A 25,007-nucleotide genomic window follows, 5' to 3' on the forward strand; every position below is an offset into this window, starting at 1 on the left:
AAAATGGGCACAGTAAGTTTTTCATGGTTTTGTGCAATAAAGAGTTAACAGGGCAAAGATCTCCCAAGCATATGAAATAAATTTGAAAGGAGGAAGTCCCTCTTAACCTCTTTTTTTTTACTATTGACAACACCAGTACAATCTGGCATGGATTTAGAACTATGGGGAAGAGTGCCCAAATCAGAGGCAGGAGTTTCCTTAATACTCTAACCTAGGCATGGGCAAACTTCTGTGCTCCAGGTGTTTTGGACTTCAGCTCCCACAATTTGTAACACCTGGTAAATTGGCTGGGATTTCTGGGAGTTTAATTCCAAAACACCTGGAGGGCCAAAGTTTGCCCATGCCTGCTCTATCCACACTGTAGGTGGTAGTGTCCTACCTTTCCTGTAGCAGTGTCTCTTTGGGGATGCTGTATGGCCGTGTTCTAGCAACACACAGATGCAGGTGAAACATCAGGAGAAAATGCTGCTAGAAGACAGCCATACAGCCTGGAAAGCACATAACACCCCAGTTATTCCAGCCATGAAAGGCTTCGGCAATATAGTGTCTCTTTTCCTGTTGGGTGGAACACTCCCCCTTTACCAGCTGAGTCAGAAAAAAAGATGTGCTTCTTTCATTTTTTTTCTTTCCATTACAAACTCCGAGCATCTAGGATTATAAAAAGTTCACAACCCACTCTGCCAATCCAGCACTCTCAGATCAGATTAATAGCTTTTTATTAATGTATGCCAGACCGTAGGGCATGGAAGTCATGTATTGTGGATATTTTGCAACCAAAGACTTCTCCAATTACCCTAGTGCAGTTGCTCCATTTCCAGATCATAGTGCAGGCTTCTTCTGTTAGCTTTGTTATATGCAGGCAGTAAAGGTTGCTCTCAGAAACATCCAGATATTCCATTAAGCTTTGCTTCTGTTATATCTCACTAGCTGGGTATTGATCCTTGATCAAATCTGACCTTCTCCTCATGCAATTAATTCAGTAAGAGCCACCTTTGAACATTTTTGTTCTAAATCTACTTTGCAGGCTGTGCAAACATTAGAAGTTATGTCAGATCTTTACCATCTCATGCTGCTAATATTCTGCATTGGCTCATATAGCTACACAGTTCAAGATGAGCCTTTTCCAAGGCAGTCACCTTCTCTCCAAGAAAGGTCATTTATTTCAGATCCATTAAAGTAATTATTGAAGCAGCTGTTGCCTTCAAATCATGCTAAAGAGCATCACTGATTCTTGATTCAGTATCAGTATCCCTGTAACAGCCCCAGAGTGGTTGTTATAAACAGGGAGCAAGAGGAGATACACACCCTTTAGAGATGTAGGACTTCTATAAGATTTAGGATGTCAGATTTGTTTATTTATTTGGAGCTTCCGGTGGCACAATGGGTTAAACCCATGTGCCAGCTAAACTGCTGACCAAAAGGTCAGCAGTTCGAATCCAGGGAGTTGGATGAGCTCCCATTTGTCTGCTCCAGCTTCCCATGCGGGAACATGAGAGAAGCTTCCCACAGGATGGTAAAACATCTGGGCAACATCCTTGCAGACAGCCAATTCTCTCACACCAGAAGCGACTTGCAGTTTCTCAAGTAGCTCCTGACATGAAAAAAAATCATTTATTTAATTACTTTATATCCCACCTTCAATCAAAGTTGAAGCCTGGGAATTCCCCTGCCCTAAACACTTTAAAACATTGGAAACTTCTGAGGAAAATTATAACTGATAACTTGTTGATAAATATTTATTGAAACATTATTTGATTTTAGTTTTTCAATTCCCAATGTAGATCAAAGTTACAGAAATAATAACTTTGTTTACTTCATGACTTTTGAAACATTTCCTCAAGCATTGTCTTTAAATATTCTCCATGGTGATTCTCCATTCATCCTCAAGCTAAAAATTCTGAAAACTCTCCTGGCCACCGTTGAAACCTGGGATTCCAGGCTCAGTGATGAACATGTTTTACACCATGTTCCCTGGACTGCTGGTTAAGGTTCTCTTGCCTCTGGATTAATATGTCTCTTGGGAGTTAAATTTAGGGAGTTTCTAGTCTTGTGTTGGAGACCACTGAAGTACATAGATTTCTAAAAGGTTCTGGATTCTTGGAAGGTTGATAGCTATCAGACTATATTAGAAGACTTCTCAAAAAATCTCTTGCTTTACATGTTAATTTTTATTCCAGGGCAGAGGGAGATTTTGTAAAACACTATTAAGCAGAAAGCAGCATAACAGTAGGCATCTAAGCCCCATTAGCATACTTCAGGCAGTACACATCTACTTCTCAATAGCTGTCATGCTGAGCAAATGTGTCAGAGATAGATAGAATCTACACAAGAAAGATAACAGTGACTAAAATGATAAAGGGTCTGGAGAACAAGCCCTATGAGGAACGGCTTAAGGAGCTGGGCATGTTTAGCCTGAAGAAGAGAAGGCTGGGAGGGCCATGTATAAATATGTGAGAGGAAGCCACAGGGAGGAGGGAGCAAGCTTGTTTTCTGTTTCCCTGGAGACTAGGACGCGGAACAATGGCTTCAAACTACAAGAAAGGAGATTCCATCTGAACATGAGGAAGAACTTCCTGACTGCGAGAGCCGTTCAGCAGTGGAACTCTCTGCCCCGGAGTGTGGTGGAGGCTCCTTCTTTGGAAGCTTTTAAACAGAGGCTGGATGGCCATCTGTCAGGGGTGATTTGAATGCAATATTCCTGCTTCTTGGCAGGGGGTTGGACTGGATGGCTCATGAGGTCTCTTCCAACTCTTTGATTCTATGATTCTATGAACAGGATTGATGGCCTCGAGCCCTTCAAAGTTGAATGACACATTAATGTCCCTATTTAGGAAAAGTGAATTTGGGTCTACAACAGTAGCTCTCAACCTTCCTAATGCCGTGACCCCTTAATACAGTTCTCATGTTGTGGTGACCCCCAACCACAACATTATTTTCATTGCTACTTCATTACTGTAATTTTGCTACTGTTATGAATTGTAATGTAAATATCTGATATGTAGGATGTATTTTAATTCACTGGACCAAATTTGGCACCAATATCCAATATGTCCAAATGTAAATACTGGTAGGGTTGGGAGGGGGATTGATTTTGTCATTTGGGAGTTGTAGTTGCTAGGATTTATAGTTCACCTACAATCAAAGAGCATTCTGAACTCCACCAATGATGGAATTGAACCAAACTTGGCACACAAAACTCCCATGACCAAGAGAAAATACTGGAAAGTTTTGGTGGGCATTGACCTTGAGTTTTGGGGTTGTAGTTAACCTACATCCAGAGAGTACTTTTGGGCTCAAACAATGATGGATCTGGACGAAACTTGACACGGATCCTCAATATGCCCAAATGTGAACACTGGTGGAGTTTGAGGAAAATAGACATTGACATTTGGGAGTTGTAGTTCACCTACAATCAGAGCATTCTGGACCTCACCGATTATAGAACTAGGTCAAACTTCCCACACAGAACCACCATGACCAGCAGAAAATACCATGTTTTCTCATAGTCTTTGACACCCCCTCATGACCCACCCCTGGGATCCTGACCGCCAGATTGAGAAACACTAGAACTACAAAGGCATATCTCCCTTTTTTGCTTAGAAAAATTGGCTAGCATTAACTTTGTAGTCTATATAACTACCACTGTAGTATTTTGCAATTTGAGAGCATGAAGAGATCATACCTGGACTGAAAATCAGGTACAATGGTTGACTGTGGTTTTCCTTCTGCCTCTTAAAGAAAAATAACCTTTACCTTTTAAGCAACCCCTATTAACAAGAAAACAATTTCACTTTAACAAGCAGAGATATTTCTAGTACTTGAGAAAGCAAGACTTGTCTGAGCATGCTTACATGCAAACAGTATTTGTCTCAAAACCAGTTTAAAGTCAAACTTATTTTTCCAAGACAAGATAGCTCTTCACCCACCAGCCTTCACCCAGCCACTTGGGTGGGGCTTGGGGCTCCTTCTCTGTCAGGCCTGAAAGGGAGAGGCCTGGTGAGTAACCAGAAAGCGGGTTTTTGTTTTGTTTTGCTTTGTTTCACTCTACAGTGTGTTTGGATAAAATCATTGAGAGTTTAACTGTCCCTAAAAGCAAGAATGGGGTTTGTTAGCAGGAAGAAACCAGATGTGAGTCATATGCTTAGAACTGAGATTGAGGAGGAAAGGAAGAATTCAGACTCTTGCAAATAAGCAAGGTAAGTATATCTTTTTCTCTCTCAAAATGTTTGCTCTTTACATTTATGTCTCACATAGATATAATGTTGATTGTTTCAGAGGCAGTGTGCAAATCCTTGCTAGAACAACCTTCTGATAAAATGCCAATAGAAGTAATCTCTATGTTAGTATATGTGCAGTCCATTGTACTACTGATACTGGAGTCAGCAGCTGATATCCTACCCACAGTGGAGCTTATCAGACAGCGTACATCATAGTCTTTCTATTTGCTATCAGTTTAGCTGCTTTGATGTTGTATAACATCTGGGCATCCTTTAGCTTTGAAACCAAATTGGAAATAAAAATGGTGGAACTTACAACCCGGAGTGGTTCTAGATAGGACATCTGCTATCAAATCACACTATAATGACCGACCCCTTGATGTCTGGTGGGGATTGAATCCAGAGCCACCAACAGTCCATGGATACTAAAATCCATGGATATTCAAGTCCCATTATGTACAACAGCATAACAAAATTGACTCTCTTGTTTAAAATGGCAGAATTAAGGTTCGCTTTTTTGAAAATTGAATATTTTTTTAAGCATCAACGGTTGAATCCATGGATGGTTGGATCTGACTATAGAGGCCTGATGTTTCCCTTATTCGTTGAAATTTTTTATTGTCTCCTACATTTCCAGTTGCTTCTTTCAGGGTTTTTTTTTTGTTTTAATAATAATAATAATCATCATCATCATCATCTTTTATTTGTATGCCACTCTATGTCTCCAAGGGGACTCAGGGTGGTTTTCAGCATAGATCAAACATTGAAATTTCAGACATAAAAATATACAAAAACATAATACTATAAAACACTCATACATATTTTGAAATTAAAAACCAATTTAGTGCTAATTCCATCCGACAAGTTCAGTTTCCTATGGCCAATATTCAAGAGTAGGTCTCAATAACTATGGGAGGGCTAATGTAACGAGGTGAACTAGGGCCAAGGAAGTCCAAGCATGATCCTGCATGATGGTCAGGGTGGGACCTGGAGCTATTTATTTCCAAGGCTTGAGGCACAGATATGAGAGAGCTGGGCCAATGGGAAACATAGGACTGGGAAAGTGGGTAAAGTACAGAACAGGGTCAGGGTAGTGCCTGAGGCTATTCTTTTCCAGGGCCTGCTGAATAGCTATAATAGAGCTAGGCCAGGTCAAGGGCAATGAGGTAGAAGAGGGCCAAGGAAGTGGGTAGAGTACTGAGCAGGGACCTAACTTTTGGCCAGGGTAGCACCTGGGGCTGATCATTATCAAAAGCCTGCTGGAACCACCAGGTCTTCCGGTTCTTTCAGAAGGAGGCTACTGACAGAACTTACAGCTCTCTGGGGAGGGTATTCCAAAGGTGGGGGGCACCACCGAGAAGGCCTTCTCCCTTGTCCCCACCAACTGCACTTGAGACAGTGGCCGGAACAAGAAGGCCCTCTCTGGAAGATCTAAGAGTCCGCACCGGTTCATAGGGGGAGATGCAATCGCGGAGATAGGCAGGGCTCAAAAGTGGATTTCCTTTGTTTACCAAAGAAAAGATAAATAACAACAGCATTGTTCTGCAGTTGTGAGTGATAAGAATTCTCTGCCATCACTTGAGTTTCAAGCTCACTGAGCAGATTTTGGTAAATAACCATAACTTTTTAAACAACACCCCTATTGGCTACCAATTGTGTGAAGTGTTTGATGAAAATAGACCATCAGTATTTGCTATTTATTCTACATAGATATGTTATGAGTGCACCGATTGACAGTTTTGTGTAGAATATGGACCTGCAACCATTGTTTAGCCTTCTCATTGTGTAATAGCTCAGAAGAGAGGACAGTACTAATTTACTGGAGAAGGGTCCATGCACTATTAAAACCACACTCAAGAAGTCCATAATATTAGGAGTAAGTTTAATGCAGTGTTCGCCTACATCTTCCATTAGTCGTTGGTACGTCCAGCAACCTTGAAGTGGCAAAAAAGGATGGACAAGGCTCATCGATGTTCACATTTCGTATGCATGAAATATTGTTAGTAACACAAAATCTTTAATGTAGTAGTTACACATAAATAACTGGAAAGCCACAAGCAGCGTTTGGGTCTTAAACATAGATGGGGAGAGAGCTTTCCTAGCAACTAAGTAACTAAATAATGCTAACAAGCAGGTTGTGATTCACTGTTTGTGTATGACTCATTGGCCATACAAATTTGTTGCCTGACTTCTTTTTTGACTGGCTGGACAAAAATGTTATATAATAGCTGAACAGCATGAAGATGATCATAAATACACACAGTCTTTTATTTAATCTTAGCTAGGGCAGCATAAAGGAACACCCAACTTGTTCAAAACACACAAATATATTGAATATACATTGCATTTTTTCTTCCCCTGTTGATACCATTCTCCAGGAAGCCAGAGATCTTTTGCTGCCATTTCTTGACTGAGCCAAAAAGACAGAATAGCTCTACTTTCTGTTAGTGTCTGTGTTGTTTTTCTGATAAAACAAGACATAAACACATCAGCAAAATCTGAAACCAATGGTGCTCATCCTTACAATGTCATAGGCAATGGGATCTTGTAATACATCAAGCAAGGATGGAGATGGACAGGAACTCATGTGGGTCAGCAGGTTGTGGAAACAGATATGATAACTAAATCTATCTGACCAGATTGCAATTCAGTATTTAAAAACCCTAAAATTAAAACAGCAAAACAGCAGAGGGAAACAATCAGGGACATCTAATCACCTCTCAACAAAAGATTGCTCCAGGCACTGCCAGGCTATCAAATGCTAATCAAGGTAGTCAGTTGAAACTTTCACACCTAGCTCCAGCAGACAAGAGTCCTTTGTTCCACCGTGGTCTTTCCACAGATATATAAACCCATTTTCCTAGTTCCAATAGACCTCACTACCTCTGAGGATGCTTGTCATAGAAGCAGGCGAAACATCAGGAGAGAATGCCTCTAGAACATGGCCATATAGCCTGAAAAAACCTAGAACAACCCAGTGATTCCGGCCATGAAAGCCTTCAACAATATATGGTCGTCTACTGAAAAGGGAGCAGGAAATTTCCCTGGTTTAAACTGATTGAAGAGGGGAAGGGAAAAGGCAGGAGGCGAGCCTTCCATCTGATTCCACTAAATATCCTAGATATCTTCTCCGGAAGTTGATTAAATGATAAACTGCCATTCTGTCTTTTAACTGACACTCTCATTTGTTACTTATAATAGATTCTTGGCAAGTAATATATCAAAGAGGCAGTAATGGTCTTCTTTCTCCCAGCTGAGAAAAGGCAGAGAGGAAAGCATCTCTGCATTTGAAAGAATTTTCCTGTGTCAGCAGCAGCTGCCGCCACCTCCATACAACAACATCCCCCGGGAACAATGAGGGACAAGAAGAAGATTAGGTCAGTTCTCTTCTCTTTTACTTCTTGCCTTTTTAAAAGTTGTGGTAGACGGGGAGGAGGGGAGAATCTCCATCTGAAGTAGGATGAAGGATGCTTGGTCTTCTGTCACTGGGTGATGGTGGGTAGGGTACGGGATGCCTCAGTGTAGGGTAGTTAATAACTTGTATACATGACCTTTTTCATTTTTAATTCTGTTTGTAAAGGCTGAAAATGTAGAGCAGCACAGAGACATTTCTACGTTTACTGGATGAGCCATCTATAAGCCTGGTCCAAGGACACTCTACGAGGGGTGTTTGCTAAAGACCCACTTCTTGTGGACTGAGAGCAATGAAACTTGGCACAGTTATGAGTCCTTCTCTACATAGGTGTCACCTAGGGTCACACTTCTCCCATATTTTCAAGCAACTGTAAACAGTTGTAGAAGTCAACAGGTTGCTCCAAAAACCATGTTGTGACTTTGGAAATCAGAGTCTCGTCATCTGAAAAATGCTTGCCCTTCAAAAGGAACTTAAGCAGCTGAGGGGGAAAAAGGAAAGGGCCTGAGCCCAGGAAGTGTGGGGGTTGAAGTCCATAATAATAATAATTATATAATAATAATAATCTTTACTTGTACCCCGCTACAATCTCCCCAGGGGACTCGGTGCGGCTTACATGAGGCCAAGCCCACAATACGTCAATAAACAAAACATCAAATAAAACAATCAACACAATACAGTTCATATAAATCACATAAACAAAAATAAGTAAATAAACAATCAGCAGTGACATACAAGCATTTAAAAAACCAATGGCTGGGCCAAATGTAATAGATTAAAATAAAAATAATGCTGACGTGACATAAACATTTTCAGAGATAAGTGAGGGAACGCAGTCAGTCCTAACTCAATGGTAAAGTGCATTTTGAGGGCATATTGCTGAGAGTTTTCCTTATTCTGGGAAGGCACACTGGAACAACCACGTTTTCAGGCTCCTCCTAAAGACTGCAAGAGTTGGGGCATGTCTGATGTTCCTGGGAAGTGAGTTCCAGAGTCGGGGGGCCACCACCGAGAAGGCCCTCTCCCTCGTCCCCACCAATCATGCCTGCAAAGGAGGTGGGAGCACAAGCAGGGCCTCTCCAGATGATCGAAGAGATTGTGTGGGTTTGTACACAGAAATGCAGTCACGCAGATAGGCGAGTCCCAAACCATTCAGGGCTTTGTAGGTAAGAACCTGCATCTTGAATTCGGACCGGAAAATGAACGGCAGCCAAAACACCTGGAGGGCCAAAGTTTGCCCATGCTTGATGTTGATCCTGGCCAGTTTGATCAGAATGCTATTGCTAGTCCCAACAAGAATTAGCCCATTGTGTCAGTAAAGTTTATGCAAAGTGTTGACTCCTTGTTCAGCAGCTGATTGAATTAGTCTATTGGGGCATGTAAATAAAAATCAGTTGCTGAGTGTGATAACTGAAAAATGCAAAGCACCAAGCTGATTGGTTGGGCCATGCCCAGACGCTAGCTGAGCCTTGGAGTTTTGGCAACGGTTACATGTTTGAGTTTTCTGTGCAGGAGCCAGCCAAGTCAGTTTGTATTCTTGGTTTCTGAAGAAGATTTTCCACATGGACACGTAAAGACCATTTGAATTTCTCTCAAAGGACATTGCATGAGTTAATGCAACTGTTCACATGACTGTATATATGTTGCTCTGCATTACAAAGAATAAACTCCTTATTCTTTTCTGATCATCTGCGTGGCATATTTTTTTGCTGGCATTGGGATTGGGAAAGACGTGAGCTACATGTGGTTTATTTTTCATTCTGCCACATAGTCTACTTTAGTTGGGGTTACTAAAAGGATCCAGGCCTACGTTTCATTATGATTCTGAGCATGAACAGTATCACAGTGTAAAGAAAAAGCAGAGTTTACTTTCACAACCACCTTAGAATTCATATTGGATATTTTACAACATTTCATATATAAATGCACAATGAAGTGTGCCATGAAAATGTATTGACAAGTATATTAGCAAATATCAATATTTTTGTACAGATTATTTTGTAATTGAATACAGCATAGAATGTATTAAAGCTTATTCTGTCTTAACGATCCAAACAGCACTCTGATGACAATTTTCTTTCCTCTTCCCAGCCTCCCAGCAAAGTTACTCAATGGCGGTATAGCAGGGCTTGTTGGAGTCACTTGTGTTTTCCCCATTGATTTGGCCAAAACCCGCCTCCAGAATCAGCAAGGACAAGCAGTCTACACTGGAATGTATGCTTTTTAGTACTTGGCCTGGTATAATGTGGATGATAGGCATAAACATTAAGAGAATGCGAATAATTCCTCTTCTAAGAACATTGAGGATTGCTGTTTGTTTTCTCCCTCATTCTCCCCAAGTGTTATATAATATACTAGCTGTGCCCTGCCACGCGTTGCTGTGGCCTATAGTAAAACTTATCAAAGTTGAGGTAGATATCTGGACTATTATGAAAGAGAGGTACCTACCTATTCCTTCCCCCTTTTCCTCCCCCTTTCTCTCCTTTCTTCCTTCTCCACCTCTTTCTTTCTTTCCTTCTTTCACTACTTGGTTTCATCCTTCTCTCTTTCCTTCATTCCCTCCCCCTTTCTTCCTTTGCCTTTCTTCCCTCCCTGTTTGCTTCCTTCTTTCACTTTTTATTTCCTTTTATTTCACCACCATCATAACAATAACAATAATGCAATGCATTGCCTCTGGGACCTGACACCTCTCCCATTCCCCCTAAAAGGGTCTCAGAGGAATAATAGCATCATCATAATCATAGAAATAACAACCTTTACCCTCCACGTGTTGCTGTGGCCAATCTTCCCTCTTTCTCTCCTTCTTTCCCTCCCTCCCTCCCTCCCTCCCTCCTTCCTTCCTTCCTTCCTTCCCATCTTTCCTTCTCCTCTTCTTTCTCTATCTCTTTCCTTCCTTCCCCCTTTTTCTTTCTCTTCTGCTGTCTCTCTTTTCTTTCCTTCCATCTTTCCTTTTTTGGTTAAGTTTCGTTGGGGGATTTTTGAGTTTTGTTGTTTTGCCGTTTTGTGAGTGTGTTGTTGTGTTGTTTTTCATTTTGAGTAGATATGTTTGTACCTTGTGGGTTGTGTTATGGGCATGGCAATTTTGGTTAAGTTTCGTTGGGTTTTTTTGAGTTTTGTTGTTTTGCCGTTTTGTGAGTGTGTTGTTGTGTTGTTTTTCATTTTGAGTAGATATGTTTGTACCTTGTGGGTTGTGTTATGGGCATGGGAATTTTGGTTAAGTTTCGTTGGGGGGGTTTTGAGTTTTGTTTCCTCGTTGGATGCCCCTAACAAATTTATATATATAGATTATGCGAAGCCACTTTAAGCAAAAAGAATTGAAGCATCTATCTGTTGGGGGTGTTTTGAATGTAATTTTCCTGCTTCTTGACAGGGGTTGGACTGGATGGCTTAAGGCAGTGGTTCTCAGCCTTTGTAATGCCACAACCCCTTAATACAATGCCTCATGTCGTGGTGACCCCCAACAATAAAATTATTTTTGTTGCTACTTCACAACTGTAATTTTGCTACTGTTAGGAACTGCAATGCAAATATCTGATATGCAGGATGTATTTTCATTCACTGGACCAAATTTGGTGCAAATACCCCAAAAGCCCAAATTGGAATACTGGTGGGGTTGGGGAAGATTGATTTTGTCATTTGGGAGTCGTAGTTGCTGAGGTTTACAGTTCACCTATGATCAAAAAGCATTCTGAATTCTACCAATGATGGAACTGAACCAAACTTGGCACACATGAGCAACAGAAAACACAGGAAGGGTTTGGTGGGCACTGACCTTGAGTTTTGGAGTTGTAGTTCACCTACATCCAGAGAGCATTGTGGACTCAAACAATAATGGATCTGGACCAAACTTGGCACTAATACTCAATATCCCCAAATGTGAACACTGGGGGAGTTTGGGGAAAATAGACTTGACATTTGGGAGTTGTAGTTGCTGGGATTTATAGTTCACCTACAATCAAAGAGCATTCTGAACCCCACCAACTATAGAATTGGGCCAAACTTCCCACACAGAACCCCCATGACCAACAGAAGATACTGTGTTTTCTGATGGTCTTGGGAGACCCCTCTGTCACCCTCTCATGACCCCTCCAGGGGTCCCGACCCCCAGGTTGTGAAACATTGGCCTAAGAGGTCTCTTCCAACTATGATTCTATGTTCTGGGTTGTGTGTGTGTTTGTGTGTAAATACACACAGAATAGCCAGCATAACCATTATAAAATTGTATAGCAAATGTAAATGCCACCTTTGCTATCAATCAGAGAGTTAATAGAGAGCACAGTGGAATGAGAGTGCCGTAGTTTTGGTGTCAGGGCCCCATGACCCTAAAGAGTGGAGGAATGTGGAGCAGGGTCCCTGTGGGAGACAGTTGCAAGGCCAGTCACAACCTTTGCTTTTGGTTTTCTTTCTTTCCAGGCGAGACTGTTTGATTAAGACTATTCGCTCAGAAGGATTCTTCGGCGTATATAGAGGTAATCTATATAAAAAAGGTTTTCGTTTTCAGTAGTATAAAAAGTGATTTTTGTTTAAATTATGTGAACTGAAAATAAGGAGAAGCTTTTGAATAATTATTGTGGTGGTTCAAAAGAAAATAGCGATGTGTTGCAAAAATCATTTTATGTAAAATATTGAGTTTCTTTAATACTAATAAATAAAATATAAATAAACAAATACTCTTAATTTATATCCCTCCGCAATCTCCCAAAAGGGACTCGGGGTGGCTTACAAGGCCCTACAAGTATAGTATATAATATAAACGGTACATGAGTGTCAGCTCACTATAGCCACTCCCAAATGAAGATACAGGGCACGCTCTGGTATCACTGGAACTTTTACTATAGTACACATTGACATATGAGAAGCCGAGAGTGCCAGGCAGCAGCCTGCACTCCATTTTATACCCTTCCCCACATTCAAAGGAACAATCCCCGCCAAGACTGAAACCCCGCGAAATTCACCCGCCAAATCCATCAGCCATTTCCTCTCAGGGTCAGATGCTGCAGGTGCCTTATCAGTGTTTATTGTCAGTGGCCCTGGTTTCGGACGCCAGAATCCAGGGCCTGAAAGCAGGGTTGTTTTTATACATGAGTATAAAAACAACCACTATTAACTAGGTTCTTGTGAGTTTTTTCGGGCTATAGGGCCATGTTCTAGAGGCATTTCTCCTGACGTTTCACCTGCATCTATGGCAAGCATCCTCAGAGGTAGTGAGGTCTGTTGGAATTAGGACAATGGGTTTATATATCTGTGGAATGGCTGGGGTGGGGCAAAGAGCTCTTCTCTGCTGGAGCTAGGTGTGAATGTTTCAACTGACCACCTTCATTAGCATTTGGAGGCCTGGCAGAGCCTGGGAAAATCTTTTGTTGAGAGGTGTTAAACTGTGCTTGGTTGTTTCCTCTCTGCTGTTTTGCTGTTGTAATTTTAGAGTTTTTTAATACTGGTAGCCAGATTTTGTTCATTTTCATGGTCTCTTCCTTTCTGTTGAAATTGTCCACATGCTTGTGGATTTCAATGGCTTCTCTGTGTAGTCTGACATGGTGGTTGTTAGAGTGGTCCAGCATTTCTGTGTTCTCAAATAATATGCTGTGTCCAGGCTGGTTCATCAGGTGCTCTGCTATGGCTGACTTCTCTGGTTGGAGTAGTCTGCAGTGCCTTTCATGTTCCTTGATTCGTGTCTGGGCAATGCTGCGTTTGGTGGTCCCTATGTAGACTTGTCCACAGCTGCCTGGTATACGGTAGACTCCTGCAGAGGTGAGAGGATCCCTCTTGTCCTTTGCATTTGTTGGATTTTCTTGGTGGGTTTGTAGATTGTTTGTATGTTGTGTTTCCTCATCAGCTTCCCTATGCGGTCAGTGGTTCCCTTGATGTATGGCAAGAACACTTTTCCTCTGGGTGGATCTTCATCTTTACTCTCTTAACCACTATTAACACTTAAAATAAAATAAAAACACTGTTTAAAATGCAGACCACCTGTAATTAAAACTAGCTGCCTTCAAATCACAACTAAAGTGCCAAAGTATCAACCTCATATGGGCCGATTTCAGCCTACTCAAGGCCAAAAGCCTGCTTAAAGTTCCATTGTTTTAGGTTGGATTGGAAGAATTAAAGTGTGGGGTGGGGGTAACCTAATTTCTTTTGGGGAGGTATTCCAGAACCAGGGAGCAACTACAGAAAAGGCCCTCTTTCTCGTCCCCACCAACCACGCTTGAGATGGTGGTGGAACCGAGAGGAGGGCCTCCCCTGCCGATTTCAAAGCCTGTGTTAGTTTGTAGAAAGAAGTGCGGTCTTGAAGACAGGTTGGACCCGAATCATATAGGGCTTTGTAGGTAATAACTCGAACCTTGAATTGAGCTCAGAAATTTGTTGGAAGCCAGTGGAGCTGCTTGAGTAGGGGTGTGCCATCCTGGCCTGGGGATCTATAGTGAAAAAACAAGGACGTGGCAACTTTTCCCCAGGGGATTGCTTCTTGCCTTCCTTTAGGGAACTGGAACTCTCAAGGATCAACAAAACACTATAGATAACTCAAAATAGGCTTTATTGTTCACAAAGAGTTATCCTTCTTAGGCATTAAACTTGATGTTTCAAAGGGGGTAAAGAAAATATACATTACAGTCTCTAGTTGTCTTGGGTCCAAGAGGTTTTCCAGCTGAGTAGCTTCCAAGTTCCCTCTTTCTCAATGGCTATGAAGTCAGAACATTCACAACCCCAGTCCAATGGCCTATATTGAAGGCACAAAGTCTTCCTCTTGATGCCAAAGGACTGGTTTGAAGGCACTTAAGATTCCTCAATGTCATCCATGTGAACTGGGCATGAAGTATGAATCTTAAGGGTATAAACCTGAGAATTGGTGGTAAGAAATGACTTGACCAAGGGCTTTGAGCCAAGGCTTTTGCACGTCCATCAGTTGAGCTATTTGGTGGTGGAATGAAAAAGAAAGCACTGCCCTCCTCTCTAGGAAGGGGTGGAGCCAAACAATTGAGCTGGGGGAGCAATTCAACCGATGCAAAACAACATTGATTGACAGCTGTAGATAACCAATCAATTCAACTATACATTTACAAGGTAAACAGGCAAGTCTGGACATGTTACAACAGTTCAAACCTTTGCAACTTAAAGTTTTACATACAGGTAGCGCCAGTTGTGCCGTCATAAGGAGCATAGTATGTTCCTTATAGCTAGCTCCAGTTAGTAATGCATAATATAAGTGGATGAATTTTACATTGCTGTAAAATAATGAATTTCTTTATGGGAGAGCCTATAGAGCAGGCATATCTTTCGGAAGTTGTTGAGCACCAGTTTCCATCAGCCTCAGCCAGTCTGCCTTCTAGTCAGGAATTATGGGAAGTTTAAGTCTGATGACACTTGGAGAGCCACAGCTTCACCCACCCATGCTTTAGGGATTTTAAATCAGTGTAGGATCACAGAGATGTTGGGTGGTGAATCATCTAGATTCCGCATTTTCTTGTGAAACCAACTTGGGTTTTTGATTAAATTCTTATCTGAAAATTGCCGCCTCATTTATTAGGAGACTAAACATCCTCCAGAATCTCTTGTGCATGCAATGCTACAAGTAATGCTAGAAGCAGTACAATTCTAATACATATGTTTAAAAATATATAAATCTAATATAACAACTTAGTGAGAGTTGAGGGGGAAAAACCCAGGGGAAATGGTAATCTCTTACAGCTCATCACAAATCTCTAAAATTGATCAAGAGCTCCCTCTTGAGTTCATTCATAGAATGATAGAATCATTGAATTGGAAGAGACCTCGTGGGCCATCCAGTCCAACCCCCCACCAAGAAGCAGGAAAATCTCACATTCAGAGCATCCACAACAGATGGTCATCCAGCCTCTGCTTAAAAGCCTCCAAAGAAGGAGCCTCCATCACACTCCGGGGCAGAGAGTTCCACTGCTGAACAGCTCTCACAGTCAGGAAGTTTTTCCTAATGTCCAGGTGGAAACCCTTTTCCTGTAGTATGAAGCCATTGCTCCGCATCCTAGTTTCCAGGGCAGAAGAAAACAAGCCTCCTCCCTCTTCCTTATGACAGCCTTTCACATATTTATACAGGGCCATCATGTCTCCTCTCAGCCTTCTCTTTAGAAGGCCAAACATGCCCAGCTCCTTAAGCTGCTCCTCATAGGGCTTGTTGTATCATTCCTTACGTATCAAGCTGAGAAAGCAAATTGCATCTTGAAAGACAGTAAAAAAATTTTAGAAAGTTTGTCTTTTTGTCTTTAAAAGGTTCCAATTTTTAAATAGGAAAGTGTACTTGGTGCTGACATTTCATCTGGTTTAATGTGACTTTAAATAAAGTATTTAATTTCTATGATTTGAATCTTGTTGGGGACTTATTTATATATTTATTTACAATATTTATATTCCGCCCTTCTCACCCCACAGGGGACTCAGGGCGAATTACAATGTACATATACATGGCAAACATTCAATGCCTTAGACACACAACACATATAGACAGACAGTCAGAGGCTATTTAACATTCCAACTTTTTCTGACCACCAGAGGAGTTGGTGCTTCACCGTCCATCTGTGACACTGACAAAGTACTTCCTCATTCTCCACATGCTTTTGCTGGAGATTTTTTTATGGCCTCGTAAATTAGTTAACTTAGCTTCCCCACATAAGTGGTACCTAATTTTCCTACTTGACAGATGCAACTGTCTTTCAGGTTGCAAAGGTCAACAACAAGCTACACAAAATTGGCCGGAAGCTCACTCCGATCCGGGCTGGCTTTGAACTCATGACCCTTCAGTCAGTAGTGATCTTAATGCAGCAGACTCCCAGTCAGCTGCACCACAGTCCCGGACTTTGTAAGTGGATTTAAGTCCGCAGGCATTACAGTTGGGTAGTTCTGTAACATCCAAATCCACTAAGAGGCTGCTGTTATGTTCCTATGTATGGAGACTGGCAAAGTGACAGATGCACAATAGAACCACTGTTCATTGGCTTCAATGTATATTGGTCATATAGCAAATTGTCCACAAGTGTCCTGGCACAAGTTTTTGTGGTTCACTAAGAGGAACCACAAGTGCCTTGGACTGCGAGAAGATCCAACCAGTCCATCCTCCAGGAAATAAAGCCCGGCTGCTCATTGGAGGGAAGGAGACTAGAGACAAAGTTGAAGTACTTTGGCCACATCATGAGGAGACAGCAAAGCCTAGAGAAGACAATTATGCTGGGGAAAGTGGAAGGCAAAAGGAAGAGGGGCCGACCAAGGGCAAGATGGATGGACGGCATCCTTGAAGTGACTGGACTGACCTTGAAGAAGCTGGGGGTGGTGACGGCCGACAGGGAGCTCTGGTGTGGGCTGGTCCATGAGGTCACGAAGAGTCGGAGACGACTGAACGAATGAACAACAACAACAAGAGGATTTCTGGGCCACTTAATGGTGCAGCGGGTTAAACCACTGAGCTGCTGAACTTGCTGACCAAATGTAAAATTCATCCACTTATATTTGAATCCAGGGAGCGGAGGTTGCTGAACTTCTTGACCAAAAGGCTCTCCCATAAAGGAATTCATTATTTTCAGAGCAATGAAAATGCATCCACTTCTATTTGAATCCAGGAAGCGGAGTGAGCTCCCACTGTTAGACCCAGCTTCTGCTAACCTAGCAGTTCAAAAACATGCAAATGTGAGTAGATCAATAGGTACTGCTTCTGCAGGAAGGTAATGGTGCTCCATGCAGTCATGCTGACCACATGATCTTGGAGGAGTCTATGGACAATGCCGGCTCTTTGACTTAGAAATGGAGATGAGCACCCGCCCCCCAAGAGTTGGACACGACTAGACCTAATGTCAGGGAAACCTTTATCCTTTACCTAACAGGATTCCTTAACGTGTCTGCTATGTAGCTATGTATACCTAAAGTTGCATAATGTAGACAGTGATATAAGATTTCAGCCAACATTTTATTTATTTATTACTTATCAGAAAACGTTTAGCATTAGTGTGTTTTTGTGCTTTCAGTAGCTGTAACTGGAAGTGTTAATATGCTTAGGTAGCAGGATATTGTATTGCTTTTCTCATCTCCTTTCAGGGGCTGCTGTGAACTTAACTCTTGTCACTCCCGAAAAAGCAATCAAGTTGGCAGCCAATGATTTCTTCCGCCAGTTGCTCTCTCAGGATGGGTATGGTGCACGCGGCCCTTTCTAATAATCTCCTGTCAATCCCCTGTGTCTACGTATGCGCTTTCCCCCGTGGACACATAAATCCTAAGGTGCAGAATGGAAATGTCTGTGTTATGAGTCACTAAGCCTTTGTGCGGCTCTTTTTTGCCTATTGAAGAACAAGTTACTCCATAAATGCAAAAGGATATGTTCACAATAATAGAGTATAATGCTGCAGGGAGGGAATCAATCCAAGCTTTAATATGAAAAGAGCAAATATGTTCAAAGAAAGAGAACAAGGAAGCCTGGGAAGGGTGACACATATTGTTACTATCCCAACTGATAAGAAATCCTGATACTTTGATCTCAATCCACTGTGATCTCAAGCAACTGTGTGTCTGAACCATTCTTTTGCATCTCAACAGAAAAGAATTGTCATTAGGAAGGGAGATGCTGGCTGGCTGTGGAGCTGGAACCTGCCAGGTGGTGGTCACTTCCCCAATGGAAATGCTGAAGATTCAACTACAGGATGCTGGAAGGCTAGGTGAGGCCTCTTTTTGGAATAGTTAAGGTGAAAACTAAAAAGCTGTGCCAATAAAATACTCTTCTTATGGGTTGTTGTAGGTTTTTTAAGACTATATGGCCATGTTCTAGAGGCATTTTGTCCTGATGTTTCGCCTGCATCTATGGCAAACATCCTTGCCATAGATGCAGGCAAAACGTCAGGAGAAAATGCCTCTAGAACAGTGTTTCTCAACCTTCCTAATGCCTAAAAGCAAAGAAAGAAAAACTTAACGTAATGGAATGCAATTTTTCTGTATTCTAAAAACAGTTTTGTGGATACACTGGGTTGCTGTAAATTTTTGGGGCTGTATGGCCACACAGCCCAAAAAACTTACAGCAACCCTGTGATTCTGGCCATGAAAGCCTTCGACAATACTTTGTGAATACAGTGTGCAATTTTCGTTCCGGTTACTTGAGCTTCATTATTGAGAGTCTACTGTGTCTGTTTTGATCTGTGAAATATTAGCCTATGCCCTCAGACTGCAAAACCCTCTTGAACATAGGTAGCAAACATATAATCCGTCAGTAGTTGAATTGCAACTCCTATTAGTCCTACCCAATATAACTAATGAGAAAGGAAGATGGACATCTGGGGGGTTACATGTTTACTAACCCTGCTCAAGGACATTTTCGAACCTGAAATCTTGCAGGTATTTTCTGACTGCAACAATTAGATTAATTCTTCTGAATATATATAAAAATCAAATTGTGGAGGTTAATTGTGCTTCACATCTCAAGAAGTAGTAGAGAGTGGAGCAGATGAATCAGTTCTTGGTCCAAAAGAGAGTTGGACATTTTTCTTCTTTTATTTTAGCGGCTCACCAGCAAAAGGCCTTGGGACAGGATGGACTCTCTGCTGCAGCCGCTTCCCATTCACCACCAGGTTTACACCACAGGCAAACAAAAACCTCAGCGTCTGCCACAGCCTATCAGCGCCCCTCTGCCACTGTGATTGCCAGGGATCTGCTGCGTACCCAAGGTCTATCTGGCCTGTATAAAGGGCTGGGGGCCACCCTGCTCAGGTGAAAAGACACTGGGATCGCTGTTTCTATGTACTTTAAGATGATAACTTCTGGTAATCTTTTTTTTTTTTTAAGAATCTTGGGGAAACTCCACAATTAAACTAGCAGATACATCTGGAAATGTTCTAGCATGTAGACAATAAGTGTGTTTGGATTTGGCCTTTATATTTATATTTATACTTTGTCTAAAAATGTCAAAATAACGTATATGATCCTAAATGTTGTAAAGGTTGTCCCCTGACATTAAGTCCAGTCATGTCTGACTCTGGGGTGTGGTGCTCATCTCCATTTCTAAGCCGAAGAGCCGGCGTTGTCTATAGACACCTCCAAGGTCATGTGGCCAGCATGACCGCATGGAGCGCCATTACCTTCCCACTGGAGCGGTACCTATTGATCTACTCACATTTGCATGTTTTCGAACTGCTAGGTTGGCAGAAGCTAGGGCTGACAGCAGAAGCTCACGCCACTCCCTGGAATCAAACCTGTGACCTTTTGGTCAACAAGCTCAGCAGCTCAGTGCTTTAACTCACTGCACCACGATTCCTAGATGGTCTCATATTAAGACAGCTTAGTTTTAATAATAATAATGTTGTTCATTCGTTCAGTCATCTCCGACTCTTCGTGACCTCCTGGACCAGTCCACGCCAGAGCTCCCTGTCGGCCGTCACCACCCCCAGCTCCTTCAAGGTCATTCCAGTCACTTCAAGGATGCCATCCATCCATCTTGCCCTTGGTCGGCCCCTCTTCCTTTTGCCTTCCACTTTCCCCAGCATAATTGTCTTCTCTAGGCTTTCCTGTCTCCTCATGATGTGGCCAAAGTACTTCAACTTTGTCTCTAGTATCCTTCCCTCCAGTGAGCAGTCGGGCTTTATTTCCTGGAGGATGGACTGGTTGGATCTTCTTGCAATCCAAGGCACTCTCAGAATAATAATAATAATAATAATAATAATAATAATAATAATAATAATAATAAATAAAACTTTATTTATACCCTGCCACCATCTCCCCAGGGGGACTCGGGGTGGCTTACACAAGGCCAAGCCCAACAAAATACATCAGTAAAAACAACAAAGCAAACAAACAACTGAAACACAATGCAAATAATAACATATAGGCTATAACACACAAGGAATGTAAAAACACTGTGGGCAGGGCCAAATGTAGTCAATTAAAAAAAGTTTTGAACCACTGGGCGTGAACAGAAGTAGGGTATATCTAAGCAGGAGGCGTTTTAAAGGGTAATGTAGGGAGATCAATTTTAGCCACTGAAAATCCTTCAAACTATTTTCTGATATTTTAGTTGCACTGTATATAGTGAGTTTGTGTGCTTGTGTGGGAGGATGTTGGTCAAAGATATACATGACCCCCCTCATTTAAGTCTCAAAGGCCTATGATGTGACTCAGAACAATGTGCATTTGTGCAAAAATACCCAGGTTTCAACAGGTGCAAGTTCTGATAGGGTAGGCAGATTTTGTTGTTAATCCCCAACACTAGCTCAGAAGAAAGCAGTCTTCAGAAAGAGTTCAGCCAACTACTTTGGTTCTTCCTGAAGGGTTCTTCAATAAGGATTCAGCCAAGTGTTTTTCTTACCTACATTGTCCCACTTCCCCTTTCAACAGGGATGTGCCCTTTTCTATGATATATTTTCCACTCTTTGCCAATATCAACAAGTTGGGACAGAAGAACCTGGAAGAAAAAGCATCTTTCTTGCACTCATTCGTCTCTGGCTGTGTGGCAGGATCTGTGGCTGCTGTGGCAGTGACCCCACTGGATGGTAGGCAATCCACAGTGCTATTTTGAAAGTGTTATTGTTTTTTTATTGTCCCAAAACAATACCACTTTACATTTAGGTTTTTTTCCCACTATCAACCCAAGTTCCATTAAACTTCTTGTAGGGCTGCTTTGTAAATTGCATGTCCTCATATGGGTCATAGAAGTCTTATCCTGAGTCTCAGCTAAAATAGACTCATTGAACCAATGGTGTTTAGGCCTAAACTTTGTACCAAATGTTGTAACTGAAGAGATCTCAGAATAGGCTGAGGCCACATCCCTCCAAAATAATTGAATTGCAATAAAAACACCATCTAATACAGGGGTCCTCAAACTATGGCCCGGGGGCCGGATACGGCCCTCCAAGGTCATTTACCCAGCCCTCGCTCAGGGTCAACTTAAGTCTGAAACGACTTGAAAGCACACAACAACAACAACAATCCTATCTCATCAGCCAAAAGCAGGCCTACACTTCCCATTGAAATACTAATAAGTTTATATTTGTTAAAATTGTTCTTCATTTTAATTATTGTATTGTTTCAAGTGTTTTTTGCACTACAAATATGATATGTGCAGTGTGGATAGGAATTTTTTAAAAAAATTATAATCCGGTCCTCCAACAGGAACTATGATCTGGCCCTCTGTTAAATAAGTTTGAGAACCCCTGGTCTAATACAACATGTAAGCCTGCAACTTTTAGCAACATCACATTTATTTTCCTGCATGATTTTAATGTATTTTCCCTGAAGAAGCTAATGGAGCTTCAAAATGTGGCATGGTGCATTTTCTGCATTTTGGTTGGCCAACAGAGGTTTTGCTTTAATCATCATTAATGATAAGCACTAGTGGGAAGTAAGACTACTGCATTCTGGTCACACTAGAATATACTTTGCGCATTCATGCCCAGAGGTAAATAACCAATATCTAATTTTCAGTTTTATAACTTGTTACTGAGAACAAATTCCATGTAATGTTGCATAGACTTTAATGAACAAATTCCATGTAATGTTGCATAGACTTTAATGAATAAATTATTTTAATTTTAGTTCTGAAAACACGCATTCAAACTCTCAAGAAAGGGCTGGGAGAGGACACATACAATGGGATCATTGATTGTGCCAGGTAAGCATGATTGTGTTGACAAACTGTCCTCAACCCATTTCATCACATGGCTTTGAGTCATCTTTCTTTAGAAGTTTGCCATAACAGTGATCGTTGCCACCATGATAATTCTCTGAATGTGTATTTTTTAAATGTAGGTAAAACCAAAACATCCCTTCCTAAAATGTGGTTATCAGTAAAACACATTTGTCCAAGTATCAAAAGTATTGTGAGGTGCAATCCAATGAGAACTGAATGAGATACTAAATGCCGTTATGCCCATTGCTAAGAAAAGAATGGAATGCCTGGAAAGGTGAATGGGAGCTTTGTTCACTACAATACAGAGATATAGACTTAATTTCTTCTGTACAGCATATATTTCTCCTTAATTTCTTTCTAGAAGGAAATTGCTAATAATAGAGCAAGTTGCTCCATAACATGTGATTAGAAAGGCAGAAATGACTACGTTTCAGCTAACAATAAAGAATAGACAAAGTATCTGAAAGTTACTTTCATATTTAAAATCCACTTCTTGAGCTTCTCAAGACCTTGACTGCATTTTGCATAGTCTCTGGGCTATTTGTGTTGCCCTAAGTGAAGTTTGCTCCATGAAGCAGACATGTAGAAAAAAATAAAATAAAAGCTGTCTCCTCCAAAAATTCAAACATGTTCTGCAGTTTGCCAAGTTTTTTTCTCCTCAGTGTCACACACGTTTTCTTGACCGGACATTAATGTCCCATGAAGATCCTTTCTTCCTTCTTTCGTAGACCCAAATTTTGGTTCAGGGACTCTTGTCTTATTGAAGCTAAATTTGTGGTATACCTTCAGATATAGAATTAAACTCCCAGGGATATATTTATCATGTCGGAAGTGAATTGAGAACACAGTTATAAAGCATAAGAAACCACAAACAAAGTTTATGGTTTTGGCATTAAGCTAAACTTCTTTTGACCAGAATCTGGCCACTTAGAGTGCCTCTGATGTCGCTGTAAAAAAGTCCTCCAATGTGCATGTGGCAGGGCTCAGGCTGCATTGTAGTACGTGGTCTGTGGTTTGCTGTTCTCCACACCCACATGTTGCGGACTCCACTTTATAGCCCCATTTCTTAAGATTGGCTCTGCACCTTGTGGTGCCAGAGTGCAGCCAATTCAGCACCTTCCAGGTTGCCCCGTCTTCTGTGTGCCCAGGAAGGAGTTTCTCATCCTGTCTCAGCTACTGATTGAGGTTCCAGGTTTTAGCCTGCCATTTTTGGACTCTTGCTTGCTGGGATGTTCCTGCGAGTATCTCTGTAGATCTTAGGAAGCTATTTATTGATTTAAGGCATTGACTAACTGGCTGAGGACGGGCCGGAGATGTCAATGACTTGATCCTTTCATTGCTGCATGCAACCAAACAAACTCCTAAGCAGCTTCTTATAAACCAAGCTTGTGAAAATGTTTGTTTCCTTCCCTAGAAAAAGTTAGCATATGTTTACGTAACCCAATGTGTGTTTCTTATCTGCAGGAAAATATGGATTCATGAGGGTCCTGCTGCTTTCATGAAAGGGGCAACATGTCGTGCACTGGTCATAGCTCCCTTGTTTGGCATAGCCCAAGGGGTCTATTTCATTGGCATTGGAGAATACATCATGGATTTTTTCAAATAGCATCATCTCCAAATGCAGTGTCTCTTCCATTGAGACTGCCCATGTTCAACAGAACCGACTGATGGAAGAGCAAAGATCTCCCCTTGAACAGCTGCAGAGCAACAAACCACCGTCCAGGCTGCTTCTGTCCAGGAAGATTACCTTCAAGAAATGCCACTTCCTATGCAATCCCCTCAAGTCAAGGGAATATGTCATCCTCACCTTTATAAAGGTGAGGATGACATAGTTTTAAGGAAAAGGTACACATTTTGCTTATTGAACTTGCATCTTTTCCTAAAAATGCCCAGCCTCAAGCTTAGTAGAAAGATAATCCAGAAGAAATTGGAAGTAAATTCTAACGAGGATTCTAGTCCTAAGGGGGAGCTTGGAATTGGCCCACGAAGGTCCTACCCTTCACCATATCCTTTTAATATAAGAACCTAGCAAAAGAGCTTTATCAGATTAATACCCTTGAACAAAAGAAAGGAGGAACCCTCGTGTATATGTAAGGTGTACTCATAATGTACAGAGAAATTGTAGACTATAATTTTTTTAACACTTTATGTTTCTATTATGCATTTGTTAGAACTTATGGAGTCTTTGGGACTGCTTTATCAACTCTATAACCAGCAGACTGATGAAAATGTCCTCTCTGTGAGTCTTTGGTTAACTCTTCCTTGAACACCTCTCTAGGTTTTCCAGCACACCTCTGTGATCAACTTCTAGCAGAAGTTAGGCAAAGATTCATGCTGGAGAAGCTAGAGGAATACTCTCAGGGACAAAAAAAACCCCACATTTTTAAAGTAAATTGACAATTTCTCCAGATTAGCAAGGGTCCAGAGGTCTTAACCCCAGCTAATGTGGAGGGCTGACTGTAGTTGTAATTCCAGTTCACACTTTAATGCATGATAGGCCTTCTGTTCTCCTTGTTCTTCTGTAAACTGGTGTGTCACATATCTCTACAAATAAAACTTTTATAACAATTTGTAATTTATGCCTCCTACAGTGTGCTTGACAGTTTTAACTATTATAATATCACTGTTGCTCCCCAGAAAAGGGTACTATTCCCACCTTTTTGTTCACACTCTGAAGTAAAACTCTACTTATGGCAGTCGCTGATCTGTTTATGTGACAAACTACACAGACTCTTTTTTCCAGATACTGTAGCAAACA

General features: G+C 41.5%; 1 protein-coding gene across 1 annotated transcript; it reads left to right on the forward strand.

The window, feature by feature from the left end:
* Nucleotides 1-3,762: 3,762 nt before the first annotated feature.
* Nucleotides 3,763-24,824, forward strand: SLC25A18 (solute carrier family 25 member 18). Its single transcript, XM_060776682.2, has 10 exons — nt 3,763-4,196; nt 7,471-7,594; nt 9,721-9,843; nt 12,043-12,098; nt 17,683-17,773; nt 18,178-18,296; nt 19,131-19,338; nt 20,959-21,113; nt 22,156-22,231; nt 23,714-24,824. Exons 2-10 carry the CDS (start codon nt 7,572-7,574, stop codon nt 23,853-23,855), a joined length of 993 nt encoding a protein of 330 aa, XP_060632665.2. The 5' UTR covers nt 3,763-4,196; nt 7,471-7,571; the 3' UTR covers nt 23,856-24,824.
* Nucleotides 24,825-25,007: the final 183 nt, after the last annotated feature.

The sequence above is a fragment of the Anolis sagrei genome, chromosome 5 (assembly GCF_037176765.1).
Source record: "Anolis sagrei isolate rAnoSag1 chromosome 5, rAnoSag1.mat, whole genome shotgun sequence".
Lineage (NCBI taxonomy): Eukaryota > Metazoa > Chordata > Lepidosauria > Squamata > Dactyloidae > Anolis > Anolis sagrei.